At 36.3% G+C, this 25,342-nt stretch overlaps 1 protein-coding gene across 15 annotated transcripts in view; it reads left to right on the forward strand.

Annotated features, from left to right (window-relative positions):
- Positions 1–25,342, forward strand: part of ICA1L (islet cell autoantigen 1 like) — a 75,129-nt gene that overhangs the window by 13,315 nt on the left and 36,472 nt on the right. For 13 of the 15 annotated variants that reach the window (XM_037009192.2, XM_037009193.2, XM_037009200.2 and 10 more), the window contains 2 exons: positions 147–229; positions 11,767–11,810. In XM_037009192.2, the coding sequence (XP_036865087.1) occupies positions 147–229; positions 11,767–11,810 (127 nt within the window). The remainder of the gene's footprint in view (positions 1–146; positions 230–11,766; positions 11,811–25,342) is intronic. The other 2 variants (XM_037009198.2, XM_073218330.1) reach the window with 1 other exon arrangement.

A 25,342-nucleotide genomic window follows, 5' to 3' on the forward strand; every position in this document is an offset into this window, starting at 1 on the left:
TACACTGGCATACATTTCCCACATCTCTCACTCTTTACTTCAGACCTATTCCTATTTTATATTGTTCCTTAGAAGTTTTATCCTTGTTTTGCTTGCCTAGAAACAAATTCTTTGCACTTACTGAATATTTAATTTCTTATCCTTAGCAGCTACAAGGCACTCCAAGCAAGTTTACTGAAGACCACAAAGAACAAATAGAAGACAATTCTGTCACTGAAAATTTCAATAAGTAAGAGGGCAAAAGTTATTTATCATATTGCAGAAGTCCTGAATACTATTGTATGATATATTTGGAAAGAGTTTTTTGTTCTCTGGCTTATTAAATACTTACTTCAATGCCATTTTTTCAATTAACATTAAATATCTGTTTTGAAGTCTTACCCCCCAACCCCCATTTTTAATATGGCAGGCAAAACTGATGGCAGGACTACAGAACAGATTCGGGTGATAACTCTTAATTCTGTAGCTTGGGAGACTGAGCCTTGTACTGAGAGTCTCTACCTAGTGAGTCCCAGAAGGGGTAGCAGTTGAAAATCTATCCCCAAACAGAACCGACAGGATTGGGACTGGCCATCTGGAGGTGGGGGCTCTTGCTGTGCACACCCTTTGTGTTGCTTCTTTCTCCTTTATCACATCTTACCTTTGTTTTCCTATCAGAGCTGCCACTTCTCATTTTAACCAGATTGCATTGAGTACAATAACAAACCCAGAAATAAGGCCTAAACAGTGACAAGACAGTGACAAACTTGTTAATAATCTAAAATATAAGCATTTCCCCTTTTCTCTATGTGGGGAATCCAAACAAACTTTTTGGCTAACTTGAACATATTAATGTTTTAGGATGTAGGTTAAATAATCAAATGTGTAGTCATAAATTAAACTAATAATTTAGTTACACACTGACATTGAAAATCATGTTACATTAAACATATTAAGTAAACTTTTTCCATTATCACATTTCATACAAGTTTTTTTTTTGAGAGGGCATCTCTCATATTTATTGATCAAATGGTTGTTAACAACAATAAAATTCTGTATAGGGGAGTCAATGCTCAATGCACAATCATTAATCCACCCCAAAACTAATTCTCATTAGTCTCCAATCTTCTGAACCATAACGAACAAGTTCTTACATGGTGAACAAATTCTTACATAGTGAATAAGTTCTTACATGGTGAACGGTACAAGGGCAGTCATCACAGAAACTTTCGGTTTTGATCACACATTATAAACTATAAACAATCAGGTCAAATATGAATATTCATTTGATTTTTATACTTGATTTATATGTGAATCCCACATTTCTCCCTTTATTATTATTATTATTTTTAATAAAATGCTGAAGTGGTAGGTAGATGCAAGATAAAGGTAGAAAACATAGTTTAGTGTTGTAAGAGAGCAAATGTAGATGATCAGGTGTGTGCCTGTAGACTATGTGTTAAACCAAGCTAGACAAGGGCATTAAAACATCCACGGATGCTGAAGATTTCTCTCAAAATAGGGGGGGTGAGGTTCTAAGCCTCATCTCTGTTGATCCCCAATTTCTCACCTGATGGCCCCCCTGCGACTGTGCCTGTCTTAGGTTGTTCCTCCCTTAAGGAATCTTACCCATCTCTGGCTAACCAGTAATCTTCCGGGGCCATACAGGGAGATGTAAAGTTGGTAAGTGAGAGAGAAGCCATATTGTTTGAAAAGGTTAGCTTTTTACTTCTTTGCAGATTGATGCCCTGTGGCTTCTATGCCCAGCATTTGTCCTGAGGTATCTTTACCACTTGGAGGAATTATGATACTCGGTAAATTCGATATGAGGCACGAATTCTATTTAAGGGTTGTAATTAGGAAGGAAGAAGAAAAGCTATAGAGGTAGCATATGGAAGAAAACATGGGAGGATTGATTATTTCTTTGACATATCTTCTTGTAGCGTAACTTCAGCATATATAGGTTTTAAACTACTAATTAAATTGCGCACACACATTAACATAATAGGAATACAGTTACATAACCAAAGCAGATCTATAATTACCAGCCATCTCCAGTGAAGCCAAGAAAACCAGTTAGGCACCCTAGGCATTTGTGAAAATTTCTCTATGATATGATGGATATTATCCAACTGTACTTGAACAGTCTGAGAGAAATCAGACAAATTAAAACAACCCATTCCTGGGAACTGTTCACGTCCCATATGTTCTTTTAACATTAGATAGTCTGTAGTTGTAAGATTTTGGAGCACTACAACTCGTACTTCTCCTAATTCTTGGTTGTGTTCCAACAGTATAGCTACAGTCAAATTTGTTGTTTTACTGAAAGCACAGGCCAGCTTAGATATCACCTTCTTCACTCCCATGGTAAGTCCAGGAACCGGTGGGATGGATGCAGCTGCAACTGCAGCATTGCCTGGATCTTTGTTGAGGTTTTTTGATGATCATCTTCTGGTATGACTCTTCCAGAGAGTGCTGATGTTGGAAGTTCTTCTTCATATCGTATCTTAGTTCATTTTCTGGGTAGCCAAATTAGGCTTTGATCCTCTGTATAAACACAAACAGACGCTTTACCCACCCTTTGATATGCCCTTTATACCATTGTGTAGAACTCATTGGAGGTCACCACACAGGAACTGCTTTTTTTTTTTTTTAAGAGAGGAATATTATCAGAAAAGTGTACCTTCATAGCCAATCATCTGACACCCTTTAAGTGATCAAAATTAAGGATATTTAAAGCATGCATTAATCGTTGATTTACAGTTAGTTTTATCCTATCAGGGAGTAATCCCCCTTTTCTTTCTTTCCTTTTTTTTTGTTATCTTTAATCTACACTTACATGAAGAATATTATGTTTACTAGGCTCTCCCCTATACCATGTCCCTGCTATAAACCCCTTTACAGTCACTGTCCATCAGCATAGCAAAATGTTGTAGAATCACTTCTTCTCTTCTCTGTGTTGTACAGCCCTCCCCTTTCTCCCACCCCTCCCATGCATGCTAATATTAATGCCCCCCTTCTTCTCCCCCCTCCCTTATTCCTTCCTAACCACTCATCCTCCCCAGTCCCTTTCCCTTTGGTACCTGTTAGTCCATTCTTGGGTTCTGTGATTCCGGTGCTGTTTTGTTCCTTCAGTTTTTCCTTTGTTCTTATACTCCACAGATGAGTGAAATCATTTGGTATTTCTCTTTCTCTGCTTGGCTTATTTCACTGAGCATTATACCCTCCAGCTCCATCCATGTTGCTACAAATGGTAGTATTTGCCCTCTTCTTATGGCTGAGTAGTATTCCATTGTGTATATGTACCACATCTTCTTTATTCATTCATCTACCGATGGACATTTAGGTTGCTTCCAATTCTTGGCTATTGTAAATAGTGCTGTGATAAACATAGGTGTGCACCTGTCTTTCTCAAACTTGATTGCTGCGTTCTTAGGGTAAATTCCTAGGAGTGAAATTCCTTGGTCAAATGGTAAGTCTGTTTTGAGTGTTTTGATGAACCTCCATACTGCTTTCCACAATGGTTGAACTAATTTACATTCCCACCAGCAGTGTTCCCCTTTCTCCACAGCCTCGCCAACATTTGTTGTTGTTTGTCTTTTGGATGGCAGCCATCCTTACTGGTGTGAGGTGATACCTCATTGTAGTTTTAATTTGCATTTCTCTGATAATTAGTGATGTGGAGCATCTTTTCATGTGTCTGTTGGTCATCTGTATTTCTTTTTTGGAGAACTGTCTGTTCAGTTCATCTGCCCATTTTTTAATTGGGTTATTTGATTTTGTTTGTTGAGGCGTGTGAGCTCTTTATATATTTTGGATGTCAAGCCTTTATTGGATCTGTCATTTACAAATCTATTCTCCCATACTGTAGGGTTCCTTTTTGTTCTATTGATGGTGTCTTTTGCTGTACAGAAGCTTTTCAGCTTAATATAGTCCCACTTGTTCATTTTTGCTGATGTTTTCCTTGCCCGGGGAGATATGTTCAGGAAGAGATCACTCATGTTTATGTCTAAGAGGTTTTTGCCTATGTTTTTTTCCAGAAGTTTAATGGTTTCATGACTTACATTCAGGTCTTTGATCCATTTTGAATTTACTTTTGTATATGGGGTTAGACAATGGTCCAGTTTCATTCTCCTACATGTAGCTGTCCAGTTTTGCCAGCACCATCTGTTGAAGAGACTGTCATTTCACCATTGTATGTCCATGGCTCCTTTATTAAATATTAATTGACCATATATGTTTGGGTTAATGTCTGGAGTCTCTAATCTGTTCCACTGGTCTCTGGCTCTGTTCTTGTGCCAGTACCAAATTGTCTTGATTACTATGGCTTTATAGTAGAGGTTGAAGTTGGGGAGTGAGATCCCCCCTACTTTATTCTTCTTTCTCAGGATTGCTTTGGCTATTCGGGGTCTTTGGTGTTTCCATGTGAATTTTTGAATTATTTGTTCCAGTTCATTGAAGAATGTTGCTGGTAATTTGATAGGGATTGCATCAAATCTGTATATTGCTTTGGGCAGGATGGCCATTTTGACGATATTAATTCTTCCTAGCCAGGAGCATGGGATGAGTTTCCATTTGTTAGTGTCCTCTTTAACTTCTCTTAAGAGTGTCTCATAGTTTTCAGGGTATAGGTCTTTCACTTCTTTGGTTAGATTTATTCCTAGGTATTTTATTCTTTTTGATGCAATTGTGAATGGAATTGTTTTCCTGATTTCTCTTTCTATTGGTTCATTGTTAGTGTATAGGAAAGCTACATATTTCTGTGTGTTAATTTTGTATCTTGCAACTTTGCTGTATTCTGATATCAGTTCTAGTAGTTTTGGGTGGGGTCTTTAGGGTTTTTTATGTACAATATCATGTCATCTGCAAATAGTGACAGTTTAACTTCTTCTTTACCAGTCTGGATTTCTTGTATTTCTTTGTTTTGTCTGATTGCCGTGGCTAGGACCTCTAGTACTATGTTAAATAGCAGTGGGGAGAGTGGGCATTCCTGTCTAGTTCTGGATCTCAGAGGAAAAGCTTTCAGCCTCTCGCTGTTCAGTATAATGTTGGCTGTGGGTTTATGATATATGGCCTTTATTATGTTGAGGTACTTGCCCTCTATTCTCATTTTGCTGAGAGTGTTTATCATGAATTGATGTTGAATTTTGTCTAATGCTTTTTCAGCATCTATGGAGATGATCATGTGGTTTTTTGTCTTTCTTTTTGTTGATATGGTGGATGATGTTGATGGATTTTCAAATGTTGTACCATCCTTGCACCTCTGGGATGAATCCCACTTGGTCATGGTGTATGATCCTTTTGATATACTTTTGAATTCAATTTGCTAATATTTTATTCAGTATTTTTACAACTACATTCATCAGGGATATTGGCCTGCAATTTTCTCTTTTGGTGGGGTCTTTGCCTGGTTTTGGTATTAGGGTGATGTTGGCTTCATAGAATGAGTTTGGGAGTATTCCCTCCTCTTCTATTTTTTGGAAAACTTTAAGGAGAATGGGTATTATGTCTTCTCTGTGTGTCTGATAAAATTCCAAGGTAAGTCCGTCCAGCCCGGGTGTTTTGTTCTTGGGTAGTTTTTTGATTACCGTTTCAATTTCTTTGCTCGTAATTGGTTTGTTTAACTTTTGTGTTTCTTCCTTGGTCAGTCTTGGGAGGTTGTATTTTTCTAGGAAGTTGTCCATTTCTTCTAGGTTTTCCAGCTTGTTGGCATATAGGTTTCCATAGTAGTCTTTAATAATTCTTTGTATTTCTGTGGAGTCTGTCATGATTTTTCCGTTCTCATTTCTGATTCTGTTGATTTGTGTTGATTCTCTTTTTCTCTTAATAAGTTGGGCTAGAGGCTTATCTATTTTGTTTATTTTCTCAAAGAACCAGCTCTTGGTTTCATTTATTTTTGCTATTGTTTTATTCTTCTCAATTTTGTTTATTTCTTCTCTGATCTTTATTATGTCCCTCCTTCTGCTGACTTTAGGTCTCCTTTGTTCTTCTTTTTCCAATTTCGATAATTGTGATGTTAGACTATTCATCTGGGATTTTTCTTGCTTCTTCAAGTGTGCCTGGATCGCTATATACTTTCCTCTTAAGACTGCTTTCGCTGTGTCCCACAGAAGTTGGGGCTTTGTGTTATTGTTGTCATTTGTTTCTATATATTCCTTGATCTCTATTTTAATTTGTTCGTTGATCCATTGTTTATTTAGGAGCATGTTGTTTAGCCTCCATGTGTTTGTGAGCCTTTTTTTTTTCTTTGTAGAATTTATTTCTAGTTTTATCCCTTTGTGGTCTGAAAAATTGGTTGGTAGAATTTCAATATTTTGGATTTTGCTGAGGCTCTTTTTGTGGGCTAGTATGTGGTCTATTCTGGAGAATGTTCCATGTGCACTTGAGAAGAATGTATATCCTGTTGCTTTTGGATGTAGAGTTCTATAGATGTCTATTAGGTCCATCTGTTCTAGTGTGTTGTTCAGTGCCTGTGTGTCCTTACTTATTTTCTGCCCAGTGGATCTATCCTTTTGGGTGAGTGGTGTGTTGAAGTCTCCTAAAATGAATGCATTGCAGTCTATTTCCCTCTTTAGTTCTGTTAGTATTTGCTTCACATATGCTGGTGCTCCTGTATTGGATGCATATATATTTAGAATGGTTATATCCTCTTGTTGGACTGAGCCCTTTATCATTATGTAGTATCCTTCTTTATGTCTTGTTACTTTCTTTGTTTTGAAGTCTATTTTGTCTGATATTAGTACTGCAACCCCTGCTTTCTTCTCACTGTTGTTTGCCTGAAATATGTTTTTCCATCCCTTGGCTTTTAGTCTATGCTTGTCTTTGGGTTTAAGGTGAGTTTCTTGTAAGCAGCATATAGATGGGTCTTGCTTTTTTATCCATTCTATTACTCTGTGTCTTTTGATTGGTGTATTCAGTCCATTTACATTTAGGGTGACTATTGAAAGATATGTACTTATTGCCATTGCAGGCTTTAAATTCATCATTACCAAAGGTTCAAGGTTAGCCTCTTTAGTATCTCACTGCCTAACTTAGCTCGCTTGCTTATTGAGCTGTTGTATACACTGTCTGGAGATTCTTCTCTCCCTTCTTATTCCTCCTCCTCCATTCTTCATATGTTGGGTGTTTTGTTCTGTGCTCTTTCTAGGAGTGCTCCCATCTAGAGCAGTCCCTGTAAGATGTCCTGTGAGGTGGTTTGTGGGAAGCAAATTCCTTCAGCTTTTGCTTGTCTGGGAATTATTTAATCCCGCCATCATATTTAAATGATAGTCGTGCTGGATACAGTATCCTTGGTTCAAGGCCCTTCTGTTTCATTGCATTAAATATATCATGCCATTCTCTTCTGGCCTGTAGGGTTTCTGTCGAGAAGTCTGATGTTAGCCTGATGAGTTTTCCTTTATAGGTGACCTTTTTCTCTCTAGCTGCCTTTAAAACTCTTTCCTTGTCCTTGATCTTTGCCATTTTAATTATTATGTGTCTTGGTGTTGTCCTCCTTGGATCCTTTCTGTTTGGGGTTCTGTGTATTTCCGTGGTCTGTTCGATTATTTCGTCCCCCAGTTTGGGGAAGTTTTCAGCAATTATTTCTTCAAATACACTTTCTATCCCTTTCTCTCCTCTCTTCTTCTTCTGGTACCCCTATAATGCAGATATTGTTCCTTTTGGATTGGTCACAAGTTCTCTTAATATTGTTTCATTCCTGGAGATCCTTTTATCTCTATGTCAGCTTCTATGCGTGCCTGTTCTCTGGTTTCAATTCCATCAATGGCCTCTTGCATCTTATCCATTCTGCTTATAAATCCTTCCAGAGTTTGTTTCATTTCTATAATCTCCTTTCTGGCATCTGTGATCTCCCTCCAGACTTCATCCCAGTTCTCTTGCGTATTTCTCTGCATCTCTGTCAGCATGTTTATGATTTTTATTTTGAATTCTTTGTCAGGAAGACTGGTTAGGTCTGTCTCCTTCTCTGGTGTCTCTGTGATCTTGGTTTGCCTGTAATTTTGTCTTTTCATGGTGATAGGAATAGTTTGCAGAGCTGGGACGAGTGACGGCTGGAAGAACTTCCCTTCTTGTTGGTTTGTGACCTTCCTCTCCCCCTTTGCGAGACGCTGGGTTCTCACAGGTGTGGATGTGGTCTGGATGTTGTCCTGTTTCCTCTGGTCTTTATTCTAGGAAGAGTTGTCTTTGTTATATTTTCATAGATATATGTGGTTTTGGGAGGAGATTTCCGCTGCTCTACTCACACCGCTATCTTGGCTCAGCCCTCCTTCAGAAAAGTTTTATTCAGCATCTTTCTCATGCATCTTTAGCATGAGAGCAGCCTTTTGAGTTAACAGATTGCAAAGCACTTCACCTTCCCTTCCATCCAAGTTGTTTAAAAACCATATATGTATACTATATTTGAAAATTTTTATCCCAAGTTATAAGTATCTGTTTGTTCTGTAGGTTTATTTTTGTGGTATTTTCAAATAAATACTATACAGGTTTCCCTGCTGTCCTAACATACAGTTTTCCTGTGAAACCTTTCATATACCAAAATGGCATAAAATTAAGAAGAAATTCCCAGTAACTTATATAGGAAAATTTTTTAGTGTTCCCACACCTAAAAATAACCCCTCTTAGACTTTTCTTTTACATTAGGATATACCTTGCTAACAGGTGCATAAAATAAGTCAAGGTAAAGCACAAATCCTCAGAGACACAGTTCAAAGTTGTGGTGGCTTGATGCTGAGATGCTGAGAATAGCTTCCGGGGAAGGATTTGATGTCTCACTCTTGCTGCTGGGAACGTGGACTGCCTCTATAATGGCTCAGTGCAAAAAAAAAAAAAAAAAAAGATGTTATATTTGTTTTTTATTTCTTTTAGTAAAAGTGAACATCATCTTTGGATTTCTTTTGGCTAATAAAACCAGGTACTAATAAAGATCTTTTGTAACAGTGTAATGTGAACTTCCAAAAAAGTTCCTACTTTTTGGTACCTACATTTTTTTTTCAGTAAATATAGGCATTTAATAAATGTTAGCCATTTTCAATGCTATTTTTTACACAAACATCATTATAAAAGCATTAATGCAACTCTAAATATAATGAGAAAAATTCTACCTTTCAAACACAATATGAATTGCTCATTTGTCTTTGTTCCCTTCCAATTTTTACTGCTGTGTGCACATAAATTTACATAGCAGGAATAATAATGTACACATATGTTTGTACTTTTTTTTCTTTTGTAGAGGGCATCTCATATTTATTGATCAAATGGTTGTTAACAACAATAAAATTCTGTATAGGGGACTCAATGCACAGTCATTAATCAACCCCAAGCCTATATCTCAACAGTCTCCAGTCTTCTGAAGCATAACAAACAAGTTCTTATATGGTGAACAAGGTCTTACATAGTGAGTAAGTTCTTACATGGTGAACAGTGCAAGGGCAGTCATAACACAGAAACTTTCGGTTTTGATCATGCATCATGAACTATAAACAATCAAGTCAGATATGATTCATTTGATTTTTATACTTGATTTATATGTGAATCCCAAATTTCTCCCTTATTATTATTATTATTATTTTTAATAAAATGCTGAAGTGGTAGGTAGATGCAAGATAAAGGTAGAAAACATAGTTTAGTGTTGTAAGAGAGCAAATGTAGATGATAAGGTGTGTGCCTATAGACTAAGTATTAATCCAAGCTTGACAAGGGCAATAAAACATCCACAGATGCAGAAGATTTCTCTCAAAACAGGGGGGGTGAGGTTCTAAGCCTCCCCTCTGTTGGTCTCCAATTTCTCACCTGATGGCCCCCCTGCGACTGTGCCTGTCTTAGGTTGTTCCTCCCTTGAGGTATCTTACCCATCTCTGGCTAACCAGTAATCTTCTGGGGCCATACAGGGAAAATGTAAAGTTGGTAAGTGAGAGAGAAGCAATATTCTTTGAAAAGGTTAGCTTTTTACTTCTTTGCAGATTATGCTCTGTGGCTTCTATGCCCAGCATTTGTCTTGAGGTATCTTTACCACTTGGAAGAATTATGATAGTCGGTAATTTTCAATATGAGGCACATATTCTACTAAAGGGTTGTAATTAGGAAGGAAGAAGAAAAGCTATAGAAGTAGCAGACGGAAGAAAACATGGGAAGATTGATTATTTCTTTGACATATCTTCTTGAAGAGTAACATAAGCATGTATAGGTTTTAAACTACTAATTAAATTGCGCACATACATTAACATAATAGGAATACAGCTACATAACAAAAGCAGACCTACAATTACCAGCCATATCCAGTGAAGCCAAGAAAACCAGTTAGGTACCCTAGGCATTTGTGAAAACTTATCAATGATATGATGGATATTGTCTAACTGAATTTGAATAGTTTGAGAAAAATCAGACAAATTAAAACAACACATTCCTGGGAACTGTTCACATCCCATGTTCTTTTAACAGTAGATAGTCTATAATCACACGATTTTGGAGCACTGCAACTTGCATTTGTCCTAATTCTTGGTTGAGTTCCAACAGTGTAGATCCAGTCAAATTTGTTGTTTTACTGTATGCACAGGCCAGCTTAGATATCTCCTTCTTCATTCCAATGGCAAGTCCAGGAACCGGTGGGATGAATGTAGCTACAACTGCAGCAGCGCCAGGATCTTTGTTGAAGTTTTCTGATGTTCATCTTCTGGAATGACTCTTCCAGAGGATGTTGATGTTGGAAGTTCTTCTTCATATCATATCTTAATTCGTTTTGTGTGTAGCCAAATTAGGCTTTGATCCTCTGTATAAACACAAACCAACCCTTTGCCCACACTTTGATATGACCTTGATACCATTGTGAAGAACCTATTGGAGATCACCACACAGGAACTACTTTTTTTTTTTTTAAGAGAAAGGAATATTATCAGAAAAATGTTCTTCCATAGCTGATCATCTGACACCCTTTGAAAGATCAAAATTAAGGATATGTAAAGCATGCATTAATCATTGATTTGCATTTAGTTGTATCCTATCAGGGAGTAATTCCCTTTTCTTTCTCTCTTTTTTTTTTATCATTAATCTACAATTACATGAAGAATATTATGTTTACTAGGCTCTCCCCTATACCAAGTCCCCCCAACAAACCCCATTACAGTCACTGTCCATCAGCATAGCAAAATGTTGTAGGGGTACCTAAATTTTTAAGTGTCTTCAAAGATTTATTAAAGACAACCTCCAATACTAGAATTGTGAGTTTATACCCCTGGAATAATGACTAAAAAATTGCATCCAATTTCTTTGTCTTATTATTATTATACCAGATAGATGATATAAATATCCAAAATTAGTAGTCTAGTAGACTACTAATGAAGTAGTAGAGTACTAGTAGAGTACTAATGAAGACTGGGAAAATGTGTCTTTTGCAAACATCACCTGGCTGTTCAAAGTAAGAATACTCTGTTTTTTCTGCAGTTCTTCATTCCCTCTATTTAGTTTCTGAGTATCTTGCACAAAACCCTTCAGTGTTTGAAAACTAAACTTCATGCTCAGTGGCTTGGTGGACAGATATTCCATGACACAGTACTTAGCACCAGTTCTGACAGTGCTGACGATGGTGCCTGGTACTTCAGTCAATACTCAGTGAATGTTTATTGAAATAATAAGGGGTGAATGACTATTTCCACAGTCTGTGGAGATCTCAAAAACAGCTATTTTGTATGTTTCCTCAGTCAAAAAATTTTTTTTAACCATATGGAACTGTTTATATAAGATGAGTCCTAAAGGTATTTCCACTAAAATCTTTTCATTTTTTGGTTTTTACTTTAGGTTAGTTTTGTCAGATGAGAAACTCAACTTGGGAAGTGAACCAGGTAAGATGGTACATTCATTAATGTACAATGATTACACTTTAAATGTCAGAACAGTTTGTTAAAGCCTTTTAAAAGAAATTGTATTAATATCCAATTAAAAACACATGTTAGGTAACTTTATAAGTCTTTTTTACAAACACTTGTGAGTTAGCTTTCTTTTTTTCCCGGCTTTATTGAGTTGTAACTGACATAACACTGTTTGTTATGTCAGTTATGAAAGTTTGGGTGTACAATGTGATGATTTAATATTTGTAAAATATTTGATATTGCAAAATGATTATTGCAATAAAATTAGTTATAATAGCCATGACCTCACATAGTTACCATGTATATTTTGGGGAAGAATGTTTAAGATTTACTTCTTAGTCAAGTATACAATACAGTATTGTTAACTGTGGTTACATTAGATACATAGACCTTATTCATCCTATAATTGGAAGTTTGTACCCTTTGATCTATCTCCCCACTTACCTCCCTCTGCCCCAACTCAGGCCCTATCAGCCACGATCTATTCTGTTTTGGAGTTCACCTTTTTTAGGTCTCACATTTAAGTGGGATCATGCAATATTTGTATTTCTGTCTAACTTAGTTTACTTAGCATAATGCCATCCATGTCGTTAGTGACAGGATTTCCTTTTTTTTTTAACTGCAATTCATTCTTTTTAATAGGAACATTTTCAAACCCACAGGAAAGTTGGAAGAATAATACAACAAATACCCATATGTCCCTTCACCTAGATTCACCAGCTGACAAGTTTTCGCCATACTCACCTCACTTCACATATACATATACCTTATATGTATACATATGTATTTTTATGTACACTTCTCTTTATCCAACCATCCCAAACTAGGCTTCCCATATCATGGCATTTCTCCCTTTAAAACTTCAGCTTGCATCTCCCAAGGACAAGAACATTCTTCTACATAACCACAACACCATGATCACACCTAGGGAAATCAACAGCACAATAAATTACCAACGTTGAGTCCATACTCAAATTTCCTAAACTGTCCCCCAAATGTCCTTCATAGCAGATTATTTTGGGATCCAGAATCCAGTCGAGGTCTAAGCTCTGCATTTGGCTGTCAGGTCTCTCTACCTTTCTCCAGTGTAGACTGCTCCACTGTCTCATTCTGATGTTCACGGTACTGGGTCCTTTAATAAGCCTAGGCTACTTGTCCTGCAGAATGTCCCATGTTCTGGATGAATGACTGTTTCCTCAGGATTAGATGCAGGTGACATTTCTGACAAGAGCACCAGGAGACACAGGTCAGGCCACTTCATGACTGGCAATGCCAAGGAGGAGCTCTTGGTTAAGGTGAGACTACCATTGTAGTCTCCACTGTTAACAGCATGTTTCTCTCAACTATAACAGCATGCTTTTATAAATGATCTGTGGGTGATACTTTGAAAAAAGGTGAATATCCCATTCCCCAACAGCCATTTTACCCAATGGCTTCAACATCCATTAGTGATTTCTAGCTTAATCTGCCATTACATGGAGAGTTACAAAATGGAGACTTTTCTAATTCTGTCATTATTTCTACACTATTTGTTGATACTGTTTTATAAAGAACAGATTTCCCCTTTCCTTCCCCCCTTTTTTCCCTCTCCTTGTCTTTTAAAGTGTCACTATGGATTTATGTTTTTTTTCTTCATTTCACCTGCTATAATCTAGTATCATAATTTGGGGTCAGGAGATGAGATGATCACAACAGATTTTCTGTGAAGGGAGCACCTTCAAGTTGCCTCCTGCATCCTTCCCATATAATCCCAATTAATCTTGGGGTAGTTTCCTACTTTACGGCACAAGATGCTCTAGGCCAACCTGTGCTTTCCTTGCCTCTGACTTGGAATCAACATCTCTCCATGGAGCCTGGTTCTTTTTAGTAGGACATGGTATTTAGAAACCAAAATCTAGGTGCTAGGTGTGCTCTCAACTTCAGTTTTACAATGCAATTTTAAACCAGTATGTTTCTAGGCCTCTGCTACCCATTCCTGGGATTGCTGAGGCATTATGAGGCTTGACAGCAATGCATCATGACCCCAGAAGATGGTTTAAACCTTCTTGAGATAATCTCCATTTTGGATCTCTCAGAAGCTGAGGTGTGATCCAAGCCTTCATTTGACCTTACCCAAGAGATTTGTCTACACTGCATTAAGTAACTTGCCCCACCCTCCTAAGAGTACCAAGTCATAAGACATTTTTGAACCCCACCTAGGAAAGAGAAGAATATTACTAAATCAGCTTTCATTTCTGAAAAACCTGGGTTTAAAGACTGATTTACTGTCCGGTGTCACTGTATTTTCATGGATGGGCACGTTGTGTAAATTTTCTGAGCCTCAGTTGTCTTTTCTTGTCCCCAGGAAAAAATGTATTTCATGTAACTTCCTCATATTGCTTTATTTTCCATTCTGGAGGCTGTTAAGTCCAGTATCAGGCTTGGCTGGGTGAGGGTTCTTTTCCAGGTCACAACCTTTTCACTGTGCCTCACGTGGTGGAAGCAATTTCCTTCTTTTTGTGGGTGAATAATATTCTATTGTATATACACCTCATTTTTTTATCCTTTCAATGTGATGTGCACTTAGGTTGTTTTCACAGCTCAGCTATTGTAAATAATGTTGCAGTGAACATGGGGATGCAGATATATTTTTGAGTCAGTGGTTTCTTAAGGCATTGCTAGATCATATATGGTAGTTCTGGTTTTAATTTTTTGAGGAACCTACATACTATTTCCCATCGTGGCTGCACCAATTTACATTCACATCAATGGTAAAAAGGTTTTCCTTATGAATACTTGGTATCTCTTGTCTTCTTGATAATAACAACTCTAACAGAAGTGAGATGATACCCCATTGTGGTTTTGATTTTATTTCCCTAATGATTAGTGCTGTTGAGCACCTTTTCATGTACCTTTGGCCATTTGTATATCTTCTTGGGTGGAAAAATGTCTATTCAAGTTCTTTGCCAATTTTTTAATCAAATTACTTGTTTTACTACTGAGTTGGATGAGTCCTTATATATTTTGGATATGAACCCCTTATCAGATATATGGTTTACAAATATTTTACCCATTCTATAGGTTGTCTTCATTTTATTTATTTATTTTTTCTGTGCAGATATTTAGTTTTTCATCCCTCTTGTTTATTTTGGCATTTGTTTCTCATGTTTTTGTTGTCATATCCAAAAATACATTGCCAAGATCAATGTCAAGGAGTTTTTCCCTGTTTTTTATTCTAGGAGTTGTATGGTTTTAGATATTACATTTAAGTTTTTAATACATTTCAGGTTAATTTTTATGAGTGGTGTAACATAGAGGTGTCTAACTTCATTCTTTTGCACTTGAATATTCAGTAAATATAGCTACCTCTCTCTTGGTAACCATTTGTATTGATATCTTTTCCATCCTTTCACTTTCAGCCTCTGTGTATCCTTAAAAGTAAAGTGAGTCTCCTGTAAGCAGTGTAGCATTACATCTTGTTTTTTATCCATTCAGCCATTCTCTTTTGATTGGAGAATTTAATCCATTCAGTTAATTATTAGTAGGTAAGAACTTAGTAATGCCATTTTGTTCATTGTTTTCTGACTGTTTTGTATTTCCTTTGTTCCTCTCTTGCTGTTTTTCTTTGTTACTGGATGACTTTTTGTGGTGGCATGTTTTGATTCCTTTATCTTTTTGTGGATCTATTACAGGTTTTTGCTTTGTGGTTACCATGAGGCTTACACAAAATAGATTTATAACATCCTATTTTAAGCTGTTAACTTCAATAGCATATAGAAATTATACTTTTTCTCCTCTCCTCACATTTTAGGTTATTGATGTTATAATTTACCTTTTTTATATTGTATATACAATAACAAATTTTTATACTTGTAGTCATTTTTTTAACTTTTATACTAGAGTTGAAAGTGATTTGTGCACCAGTATTACAATATTAGAGAATCTTTGATTATATATTTACCTTTAATGAGAGGTTGTATAAAATCATGCATTTTCACAAATATATGATTAGTACCCTTTCATTTCAGCTTATAAATGCCCTTTTAGCATTTCTTGTAAAGCAGGTCTAGTGGTGATGAAGCTCTCAGCTTATGTTTGTTTGGGAAAGTTTTTATCTCTCCTTTGTTTCTGAAGGACAGCTTTGCCAGGTATAATACTCTTCATTGACAGTTTTTTTTTCCTTTCAGTATTTTGAATATATCATCGCACTCTCTCCTGGCCTGCAAAGTTTCTCCTGAAAAACCTGTGTATAGTCTTATACAGCCCCCTTATATCTGACAAGTTGCTTTTTTTTCTTGCTGCTTTGAAACTTGTTTAACTTTTGACAATTTAATTATAATGTGTTGTGGTTTCTGATTGGGCCAAGCCACAACCCATGCTCTGAAGTTAGGGGATGACTCACTGGCTGGGTTCTCCAGTCAGTGGGGGGCTGTGCTCATAGATCAGTCAGGGTCACTAGTGGGCTCCACACTCACCTCTGGTCAAACAGGGTCACTGGCTGTGCCCTCTGGCCAGGTGGCACCACTGGTCTTCTGGCCTTCATATTCTGGTTGGGCATCAGGTAGGGCTTCATGATTTGATGTGATCTCAGCCTGTGCTTTGTGATCAGTTGGGACCACCGGGTAGGTTTCACTGTTGGGCAGGATAGTGGCTGTGCTGTTAGATGAGGTCACTGGCCAAACTTCCTGGCTGAGTGTTGTCCCCCACTTGGTGGGCAGGACTTGCGGCTATGCTTCTTGGTTGGGGCGGGGGGCACTGGTTGGTCTCCCTTCCTCAGTGAGACTGCAGTTTGTGCTCAGCAACTGGGCATGGCCACAGGTTGGGCTCCACTGCCAGGTTTAGCTATAGGTTGGGGTATGCTATGAGCAGTACTATAAGCTGAGCTCTGAGGCTCCCCAGGGTCACTGTTAGGGCTTTCTAGTCAGGCAGCCCAGAGGTTATGCTTCATAGTTGAGTAGGGCCCCTTTCTTCCCTGTCTGGGAAGGTTGTAAAATATGCTGTACAATTGCCTAGGGTTGCAGTCCAGGCTTCCTGGTCAGGCAAGACTGGAGGCTATGCTCAGCAGCAAGTTAGCTTTTTAGCAGTATCTAAGAGGATCCAGTTACCTTCTTTAGGGAATGATAGTCTCCTATAAGTGCTTTTAATGTAGACTTCCATTTCACAGGGTTATATGACTGTCGAATTTTTTTCCTCATATTCAAATGTGTTATTTGTTTATAATGATACATTATATATGCAGCTGATATATATTTGAATCACTGTAGCTTTGTAGCCATAAAAATCTGGTTTGAATGCTGGCTTTTTTAAGCAAGTCTTTCATCCGTCTCACTTTTCTCATCTGAAATATGAGTAATGTACTCCTACTTTACAGGGACATTAGGGCTAGGGGTAATATTTATAAACTATACAGCACATAGAAGGTGTCCAATAAATGTAAGAAGTATTTTTAAGTGTGCACATAAATACATATCATAGTGATAAAAAAATAATTTAAAAAGCCATATCAATGGACTTGAGTATCTAACATAACTTGAAATATACATTCAAAAGGTTATCTATTTGTGCTACACGGTTCTATACCAAATAGAGAACATTTTCTTAAGTCACAAATGAGATATAATATACATTGTTATAGTTTCACCATCCATTTATAGTATTATCTTTTAATACCTGCTATATCAGTAGGTACATCTCCTTTTTAATTCCACATATTAATTATATTGCCTTTTTTTCTTGATCAATCTTCCTACAGGTTTATTTATTCTTTCAACAAATCAACTTTTGGATTTGTTAATCCTATTTATTGAATCTTTGTGTCTGTTTTATTAATTTTCTTATCTTTATTATTTTCTTCCTCTATTTTTTTTGTTCTTTAAGGCTAAAATTTCCCTCAAAATTTCCATTTTTCTGTAACCTACAAGTTTTTCTAAAAAGCTTTATTGATGTTTATTTTATGTATCATAAAACTCTTTTCAAATGTACAAATAAATTAGTTTTACTCACTACTGAGTTTTGTAACCATCTCTGTAAATCAGTTTTGGAACATTTTCCCCACTAAGATCCCTCAAACCCATTTGCAGTAATCCTCATTCCCACTCCTAGCCAACTACTACTCTACTTTCTCTCTATATAAATTTACTTTTTCTGGACATTTCATCTAACTAGAATCACACAACATGAAGTCTTCCTGTGTCTGACTTCTTCCACTTCATAAATTCTTTTGTGGTTCATCCATGACATAACTTCTGTTAGTAGTTCCTTTTTCTGTTGAATCTACTGTATGGATATCCACAAATTTTTATATATATATTTTTCATTATCATTCAGTTTCAGTTCTTTTAACCTTTTTGTTTTATCTTCGATGACTCATGACCATTTGTGATTTTAAATAGTGTTTCCAAAATTGTGAAATCAAGATGGTAAAATTAATCTTTTTGTCATTGATTTTTAGTTTAATTGCATTATGGTCAGAAAATGTGTCCCAGTGATATTGGTTTTTGAATTTTGGGAACACACTCTTTATGAAGTAACATGTAGCCAATTTTTATAATGTTCCATGTGTTCTAGAAGAATGCATATTCTCTTAACTGTTGAATGCAGGAGCCTATATATGTCTATTAAATCAAGCATGTTATTTGTGCAACTCTTTATATCTTTACTAATTTTTTATTTAATTGATGTGACAATAATTAAGATACATGTTTTGAAATCTCCACTACTGGATTTTTAAACTCCTTCCTGCAGTTTTTCACTTTTTATATATATTGAGGATTTTGGAGTGATCGGTGTATATAAGCTTAGAATTTTTCTGTTTTTTGGTTGAATTAATCTTCTATCATTATATAGTGACCCTTTCTGTCCTCAGTAATACTTCTTAATAGCTCCTTTGTACAATATTAGCTTAGCTTAACTAGTTTTCTTTTTGTTAATATTACTTAGTCCATGTTTTTCTACCCTTTTACTTTTAACCCTCCTATGTCCTTATATCTTAGGCATGTATTTTGTAAGTAAGATTTAACTTGATTAAAACAGAGAGCCCAATGTAGCAATTAGTCATTCTTTTAGTCCATTTATATTTATTGTCATGATTTATATTTGCATGTGTACTTCATTTTCTGTTTGTTTTATCCTACCGTCCTTATTCTTATGCCTCCTGTAATGCCTTATTTTGGATTCAGTTTTTTTCATTTGTGTTTAAGATTTCTTAGTTCTTTCTTTTCCCCTTCTTTGGTTTGGAAGTTACACATTTTCTTTCTTTCTTTTTATGGTTTCCCTTGAATTTTATCATGCATACTCAGTAAGTGTAAGGCTTATGAGTATCTCAGTAACCCCAAACATTACAAAGACCTTAGAAAGCTCATGTTAATTACTCCCAACCCAACTCACTATTATTATCTAACATTTTATTTGTCTCTTTCTAAATCTCTCACACATTAAAACATAATTTTTTTAATGTTATTTATACTTACCAGATTTTTTCCTTTGTTACTATTTCTTCCTATATTTCATTGTGATCTCATTTTCCTTTTCCTTTAGCTACAGTTTTTGTTCAGAAGTTATTGAAGATGCCAAGGTAATTAATAAACTTGGCTTACATTTCTGTGGAAATACTACTTCTCATTTTTGAAAGACAGTTTTGCTCAATAAACAATTTTAGGTTGGCTAGCATTTTTAGATATCCTTGGTTGGGGGTGTCTTTATGCATTATTTGTATGTTTTCTCAGTTGTGACGGCTTATTGGCTTGTTTGTATTGAGATATCTGATATGAGCTAATATTTATTTGCTCTTAAACTCTGGGGAATCTTGGAGGCTTAGATTTTTCTCTAGTGAAAATTCACATTGTTTTTTTTCCCCAGAGCTAGGAAATGCTACTGTCATATGACTATTTTAATTTTCTTCCAGCGCTTTTAGCTTGATGTAGGAATCCTGGGTTCGGCTTAGTTTCTGTGTGTTTGCCGAAGGCTTAGTCTCTGGAGGTGGATATGGGTATTTGCCCACAGGGCATCTGATTTTCCACTTTGCTTGTTGATCATCTCTCCTAGTTCTTGTTTCAGCTTACACTATTTGTTTTCTAACAAGGCCAGCAATTCATTAAAAGTATATTTTATACTATTAGCAAAGATTTTTTTTTTGTAAGGGAGAGTGCTTCTGAGTATCAAGTCTACTATATTTCTAGGTAGTATTTGTCATTGGTCATATCAATAAAAACATTTTGAAAATATTAAGTGTCCCTGACACCAAGCTAACACCATCACTACTTGTTGCAGTGGAAACTGGGATGAGTTTTCTTTAACTGAGTTAATTACTTTTAGAACTACCTGGAGAAAGTAATTTGATGCCTTCAAACATTTCTTCTCTGACATATTTAGTCAGGTGGTATTTCAGCTAATGGAATAAAACTATACATTTGATGTGGGATTCACATATAAATCAAGCATAAAAATCAAATGAATAATCATATTTGACCTGATTGTTTATAGTTCATGAGGCGTGATCAAAACAGAAAGTTTCTGTGATGACTGCCCTTGCACTGTTCACCATGTAAGAACTTATTCACTACGTAAGAACTTGTTCACCATGTAAGAACTTGTTTGTTATACTTCAGAAGATTGGAGACTGTTGAGAATTAAGCTTGGGGTTGATTAATGATTGTCCATTGAGTCCCCTATAAAGAATTTTATTGTTGTTAACAACCATATGATCAATAAATATGAGAGATGCCCTCTCAAAAAAAAAACTATACATTTTGAGCTAGCCCTTTCTCTCTCATATGCCTGTATTGATGCCAATTTTACACACATCTGTAGTATCAAAATAAAACCAAACCCCACATGAATACATACCAAAAGCACTGTGGAGTAAAGAAGATCATCATAAAAAAATTCTGGGGAAGAGAGAGGAGAGAGGTTACCCTGGTTTTTTTCCCCCCACATTCCTTACTTTTATTTATTTATTTATTCTGTTTTTATTTTTTAATTTTGGTATCATTAATATACAATTACATGAGCAACACTGTGGTTACTAGATTCCCCCCATTATCAAGTCCCCATCACATACCCCATTACACTCATTGTCTATCAGCTTAGTAAGATCCTATAAAGTCAGTACTTGTCTTCTCTGTGCTATACTGCCTTCCCTGTGCCTGCCGTACATTATGTGTGCTAATCATAATGCCCCTTATTCCCCTTCTCCCTCCCTTCCCAACCATCCTCCCCAGTCCCTTTCCCTTTGGTAACTGTTAGTCCATTCTTGGGTTCTGTGATTCTGCTGCTGTTTTGTTCCTTCAGTTTTGCTTTGTTCTTATACTCCACAGGTGAGTGAAATCATTTGGTACTTGTCTTTTTCCACCTGGCTCATTTCACTTAGTATAATACCCTCTAGATCCATCCGTGTTGTTGCAAATGGTAGGATTTGTTTTCTTCTTATGGCTGAATAACATTCCATTGTGTATATGTACATATCACATCTTCTTTATCCATTCATCTACTGATGGACACTTAGGTTGCTTCGATTTCTTGGCTATTGTAAATAGTGCTGCGATAAACATAGTAGTACATATCTCTTTCTGAAACTGGGCTCCTGCATTCTGAGGGTAAATTCCTATGAGTGGAATTCCTGGGTCAAATGGTATTTCTATTTTGAGTTTTCTGAGGAACCTCCATATTGCTTTCCATAAGGGTTGAACTAGCTTACATTCCCACCAACAGTACAGGAGGGATCCCCTTTCTCCTCATCCTTGCCAGCATTTATTGTTGCTTGTCTTTTGGATATTGGACATCCTCACTGGTGTGAGGTGATATCTCATTGTGGTTTTAATTGGCATTTCACTGATAATTAGCAATGTGGAGCATCTTTTCATGTATGTGTTGGCCATCTGAATTTCTTCTTTGGAAAGTGCCTGTTCAGATCTTCCACCCATTTTTAATCAGGTTGTTTGTTTTTTGGGTTGAGGCATGTGGGTTCTTTACATATTTTGGATGTTAACCCCGTGTTGGATATGTCATTCACAAATATATTCTTCCATACTGTACGATGCCTTTTTGTTCTGCTGATGGTGTCCTTTGCTGTACAGAAGTTTTTTAGCATGATGTAGTCCCATTTGTTCATTTTTTGTTTTGTTGCCCTTGTCTGAGGAGATACATTCAGGAAAAAGTTGCTCATGTTTATATTCAAGAGATTTTTGCCTATATTTTCTTCTAAGAGTTTTATGGTTTCATGATTTACATTCAGGTCTTTACTCCATTTTTATTTTACTTTTCTGTATGGTGTTACACAATAATCCAGTTTCGTTCTGTTGTATGTAGCTGTCCAGTTTTGCCAACACCAGCTGTTGAAGAGGCTGTCATTTCCCCATTGTATGTCCATGGCTCCTTTATCGTATATTAATTGACCATATATGGTTGGTTTTATATCTGGGCTCTCTAGTCTGTTCCATTGTTTTATGGGTCTCTTCTTGTGCCAATACCAAATTGTCTTCATTACTGTGGCTTTGGAGGAGAGCTTGAAGTCAGGGATTGTAATCCCTCCAGCTTTATTCTTCCTTCTCAGAATTGCATTGGCTATTTGGGTTCTTTTGTGGCTCCATATGAATTTTAGAACTTTTTGCTCTAGTTCATTAAAGAATGCTGTTGGAATTTTGATAGGGATTGTATTGACTCTGTTTTAGGCAGGACGACCATTTAGACATCCCGCTTTATGCAGGATGGCCATTTTGACAATATTAATCCTTCGTATCCATGAGCATGGAATGTGTTTTCATTTATTGGTATGTTCTTTCTCTCATGAGTGTCTTGTAGTTTTCAGAGTATAGGTATTTCACTTCCTTGGTTAGGATTATTCCTAGGTATTTTATTCTTTTTGATGCAATTGTTAATGGAATTGTTTTCCTGATTTCTTTTTCTGCTACTTCATTGTTAGTGTATAGGATTGCAACAGATTTCTGTGTATTAATTTTGTTTCCTGCAACTTTGTTGAATTCAGATATTATATCTAGTAGTTTTGGAGAGGATTCTTTAAGGTTTTTCATGTACAATATCATGTCATCTGCAAACAGGGACAGTTTTACTTCTTCCTAACCATTCTGGATGCCTTTTATTTCTTTGTGTTGTCTGATTGCCATGGCTAGGACCTCCAGTACTATGTTGAATACAAGTGGGAAGAGTGATCATCCTTGTCTTGTTCCCGATCTTAAAGGAAAAGCTTTCAGCTTCTCACTCTTAAGCATAATGTTGGCTGTGGGTTTGTCATATATGGCCTTTATTATGTTGAGGTATTTTCCCTCTCTACCCATTTTGTTGAGAGTTTTTATAATGAATGGATGTTGAATTTTGTTGAATGCTTTTTCAGCATCTATGGAGATGATCATGTGGTTTTGGTCCTTCTTTTTATTGATGTGGTGGACGATGTTAATGGATTTTCGAATGTTGTACCATCCTTGCATCCCTGGAATAAATCCTACTTGATCATGATGGATGATCTTTTAGATGTATTTTTGAATTCGGTTTGCTAATATTTCATTGAGTATTTTTGCATTTGTGTTCATCAGGGATATTGGTCTGTAATTTTCTTTTTTTGTGGTGTCTTTGCCTGGTTTTGGTATTAGAGTGATATTGGCTTCATAGAATGAGTTTGGGAGTATTCCCTCCTCTTCTACTTTTTGGAAAACTTTGAGGAGGATGGATATTAGGTCTTCACTAAATGTCTGATAAAATTCAGCAGTGAAACCATCTGGTCTAGGGTTTTGTTCTTAGGTAGTTTTTTGAGTACCAATTCAATTTCCTTGCTGGTAATTGGTCTTTTCAGATTTTCTGTTTCTTCCTGGGTCATTCTTGGAAGGTTGTATTTTTCTAGGAAGTTGTCCATTTCTTCTAGGTTATCCAGTTTCTTAGCATGCAGTTTTTCATAGTACTCTCTAATAATTCTTTGTATTTCTGTGGTGTCCATAGTCATTTTTCCTTTCTCATTTCTGATTCTGTTTATGTGTATAGACTCTTTTTTTCTTGATAAGTCTGACCAGGGGTTTATCTATTTTGTTTATTTTCTCAAAGAACCAGCTCTTGCTTTCACTAATTCTTTCTATTGTTTTATTCTCAATTTTATTTATTTCTGCTCTAATCTTTGTAATGTGTCTCCTTCTGCTGACTTTGGGCCTCATTTGTTCTTCTTTTTCTAGATTCATTAATTGTGAGTTTAGACTGTTCATTTGGGATTGTTCTTATTTCCTGAGGTAGGCCTGTAGTGCAATATACTTTCCTCTTACCACTGCCTTTGCTGTGTCCCACAGATTTTTGCAGTGTTGAATTATTGTTGTCCTTTGTGTCCATATATTGCTTGATCTCTGTTTTCATTTGTTCATTGACCCATTAGTTATTTAGGACCATGTTGTGAAACCTCCATATGTTTGTGGGATTTTTTGTTTTGTGTAATTTATTTCTAGTTTCATACCTTTGTGATCTAAGCTGGTTGGTACAATTTCAATCTTTTTTAATTTACTGAGGCTCTTTCTTGTGGCCTACTATATGATGTATTCTTGAAAATGTTCCATGTGCACTTGAAAATGTGTATCCTGTTGCATTGGGATGGAGTATTCTGTAGATGTCTATTAGGGTCATCTGTTCTAATACGTTGTTCAGTGCCTCTGTCTCCTTGCTTATTTTCCATCTGAGTGATCTGTCCTTTGGACTGAGTGATGTGTTAAGGTCTCCTAGAAATGCATTGCATTCTTTTTTTCCCTTTAATTCTGTTAGTATTTGCTTCACATATGTAGTTGATCCTGTGTTGGGTGCATAGATATTTATAATAGTTATATCCTCTTGTTGGACTGACCCCTTTATCATTATGTAATGTCCTCTTTGTTTTTGTGACTTGCTTAGTTTTGAAGTTGTTTTGTCTGATACAAGTACTGCAACTCCTGCTTTTTTCCTCCTTATTAGTTGCATGAAATACTTTTTTCCATCCCTTTACTTTCAGTCTGTGTATGTCTTTGGGTTTAATGAGTCTCTTGCAGGCAGCATATAGATGGTCTTGTATTTTTATCCATTCAGTGACTCTCTGTCTTTTGATTGGTGCATTCAGACCATTTACATTTAGGGTGATTATCAATAGGTATGTACTTACTACCATTACAGGTTTAGATTAATGGTTACTGAAGGTTCAAGGGTAATTCCCTTACTATCTAACAGTCTAATTTAACTCACTCAGTATGCTATTACAAACACAATCTAAAGGTTCTTTTTTTTCTCCTTCTTCCTCCTCCATTCTTTATATATTAGGTATCATATTTTGTATTCCTTTTCTATCTTTTGATTGACTTTGGGGGTAGTTGATTTGGTTTTGTATGTGCTTAGTAATTAATTCTTCTACTTTGCCGTAGTTTTATTTCCCCTGGTGACAGCTATTTAGCTTAGGGATACTTCCATCTATAGCAATCGCTCCAAAATACACCATAGATGTGTTTTGTGAGAGGTGAATTCTCTCAGGTTTTGCTTATCTGAAAATTTTTTAATCCCTCCTTCAAATTTAAATG

This window comes from Manis javanica, chromosome 12 (assembly GCF_040802235.1).
Source record: "Manis javanica isolate MJ-LG chromosome 12, MJ_LKY, whole genome shotgun sequence".
NCBI classification, from domain to species: Eukaryota; Metazoa; Chordata; class Mammalia; order Pholidota; family Manidae; genus Manis; species Manis javanica.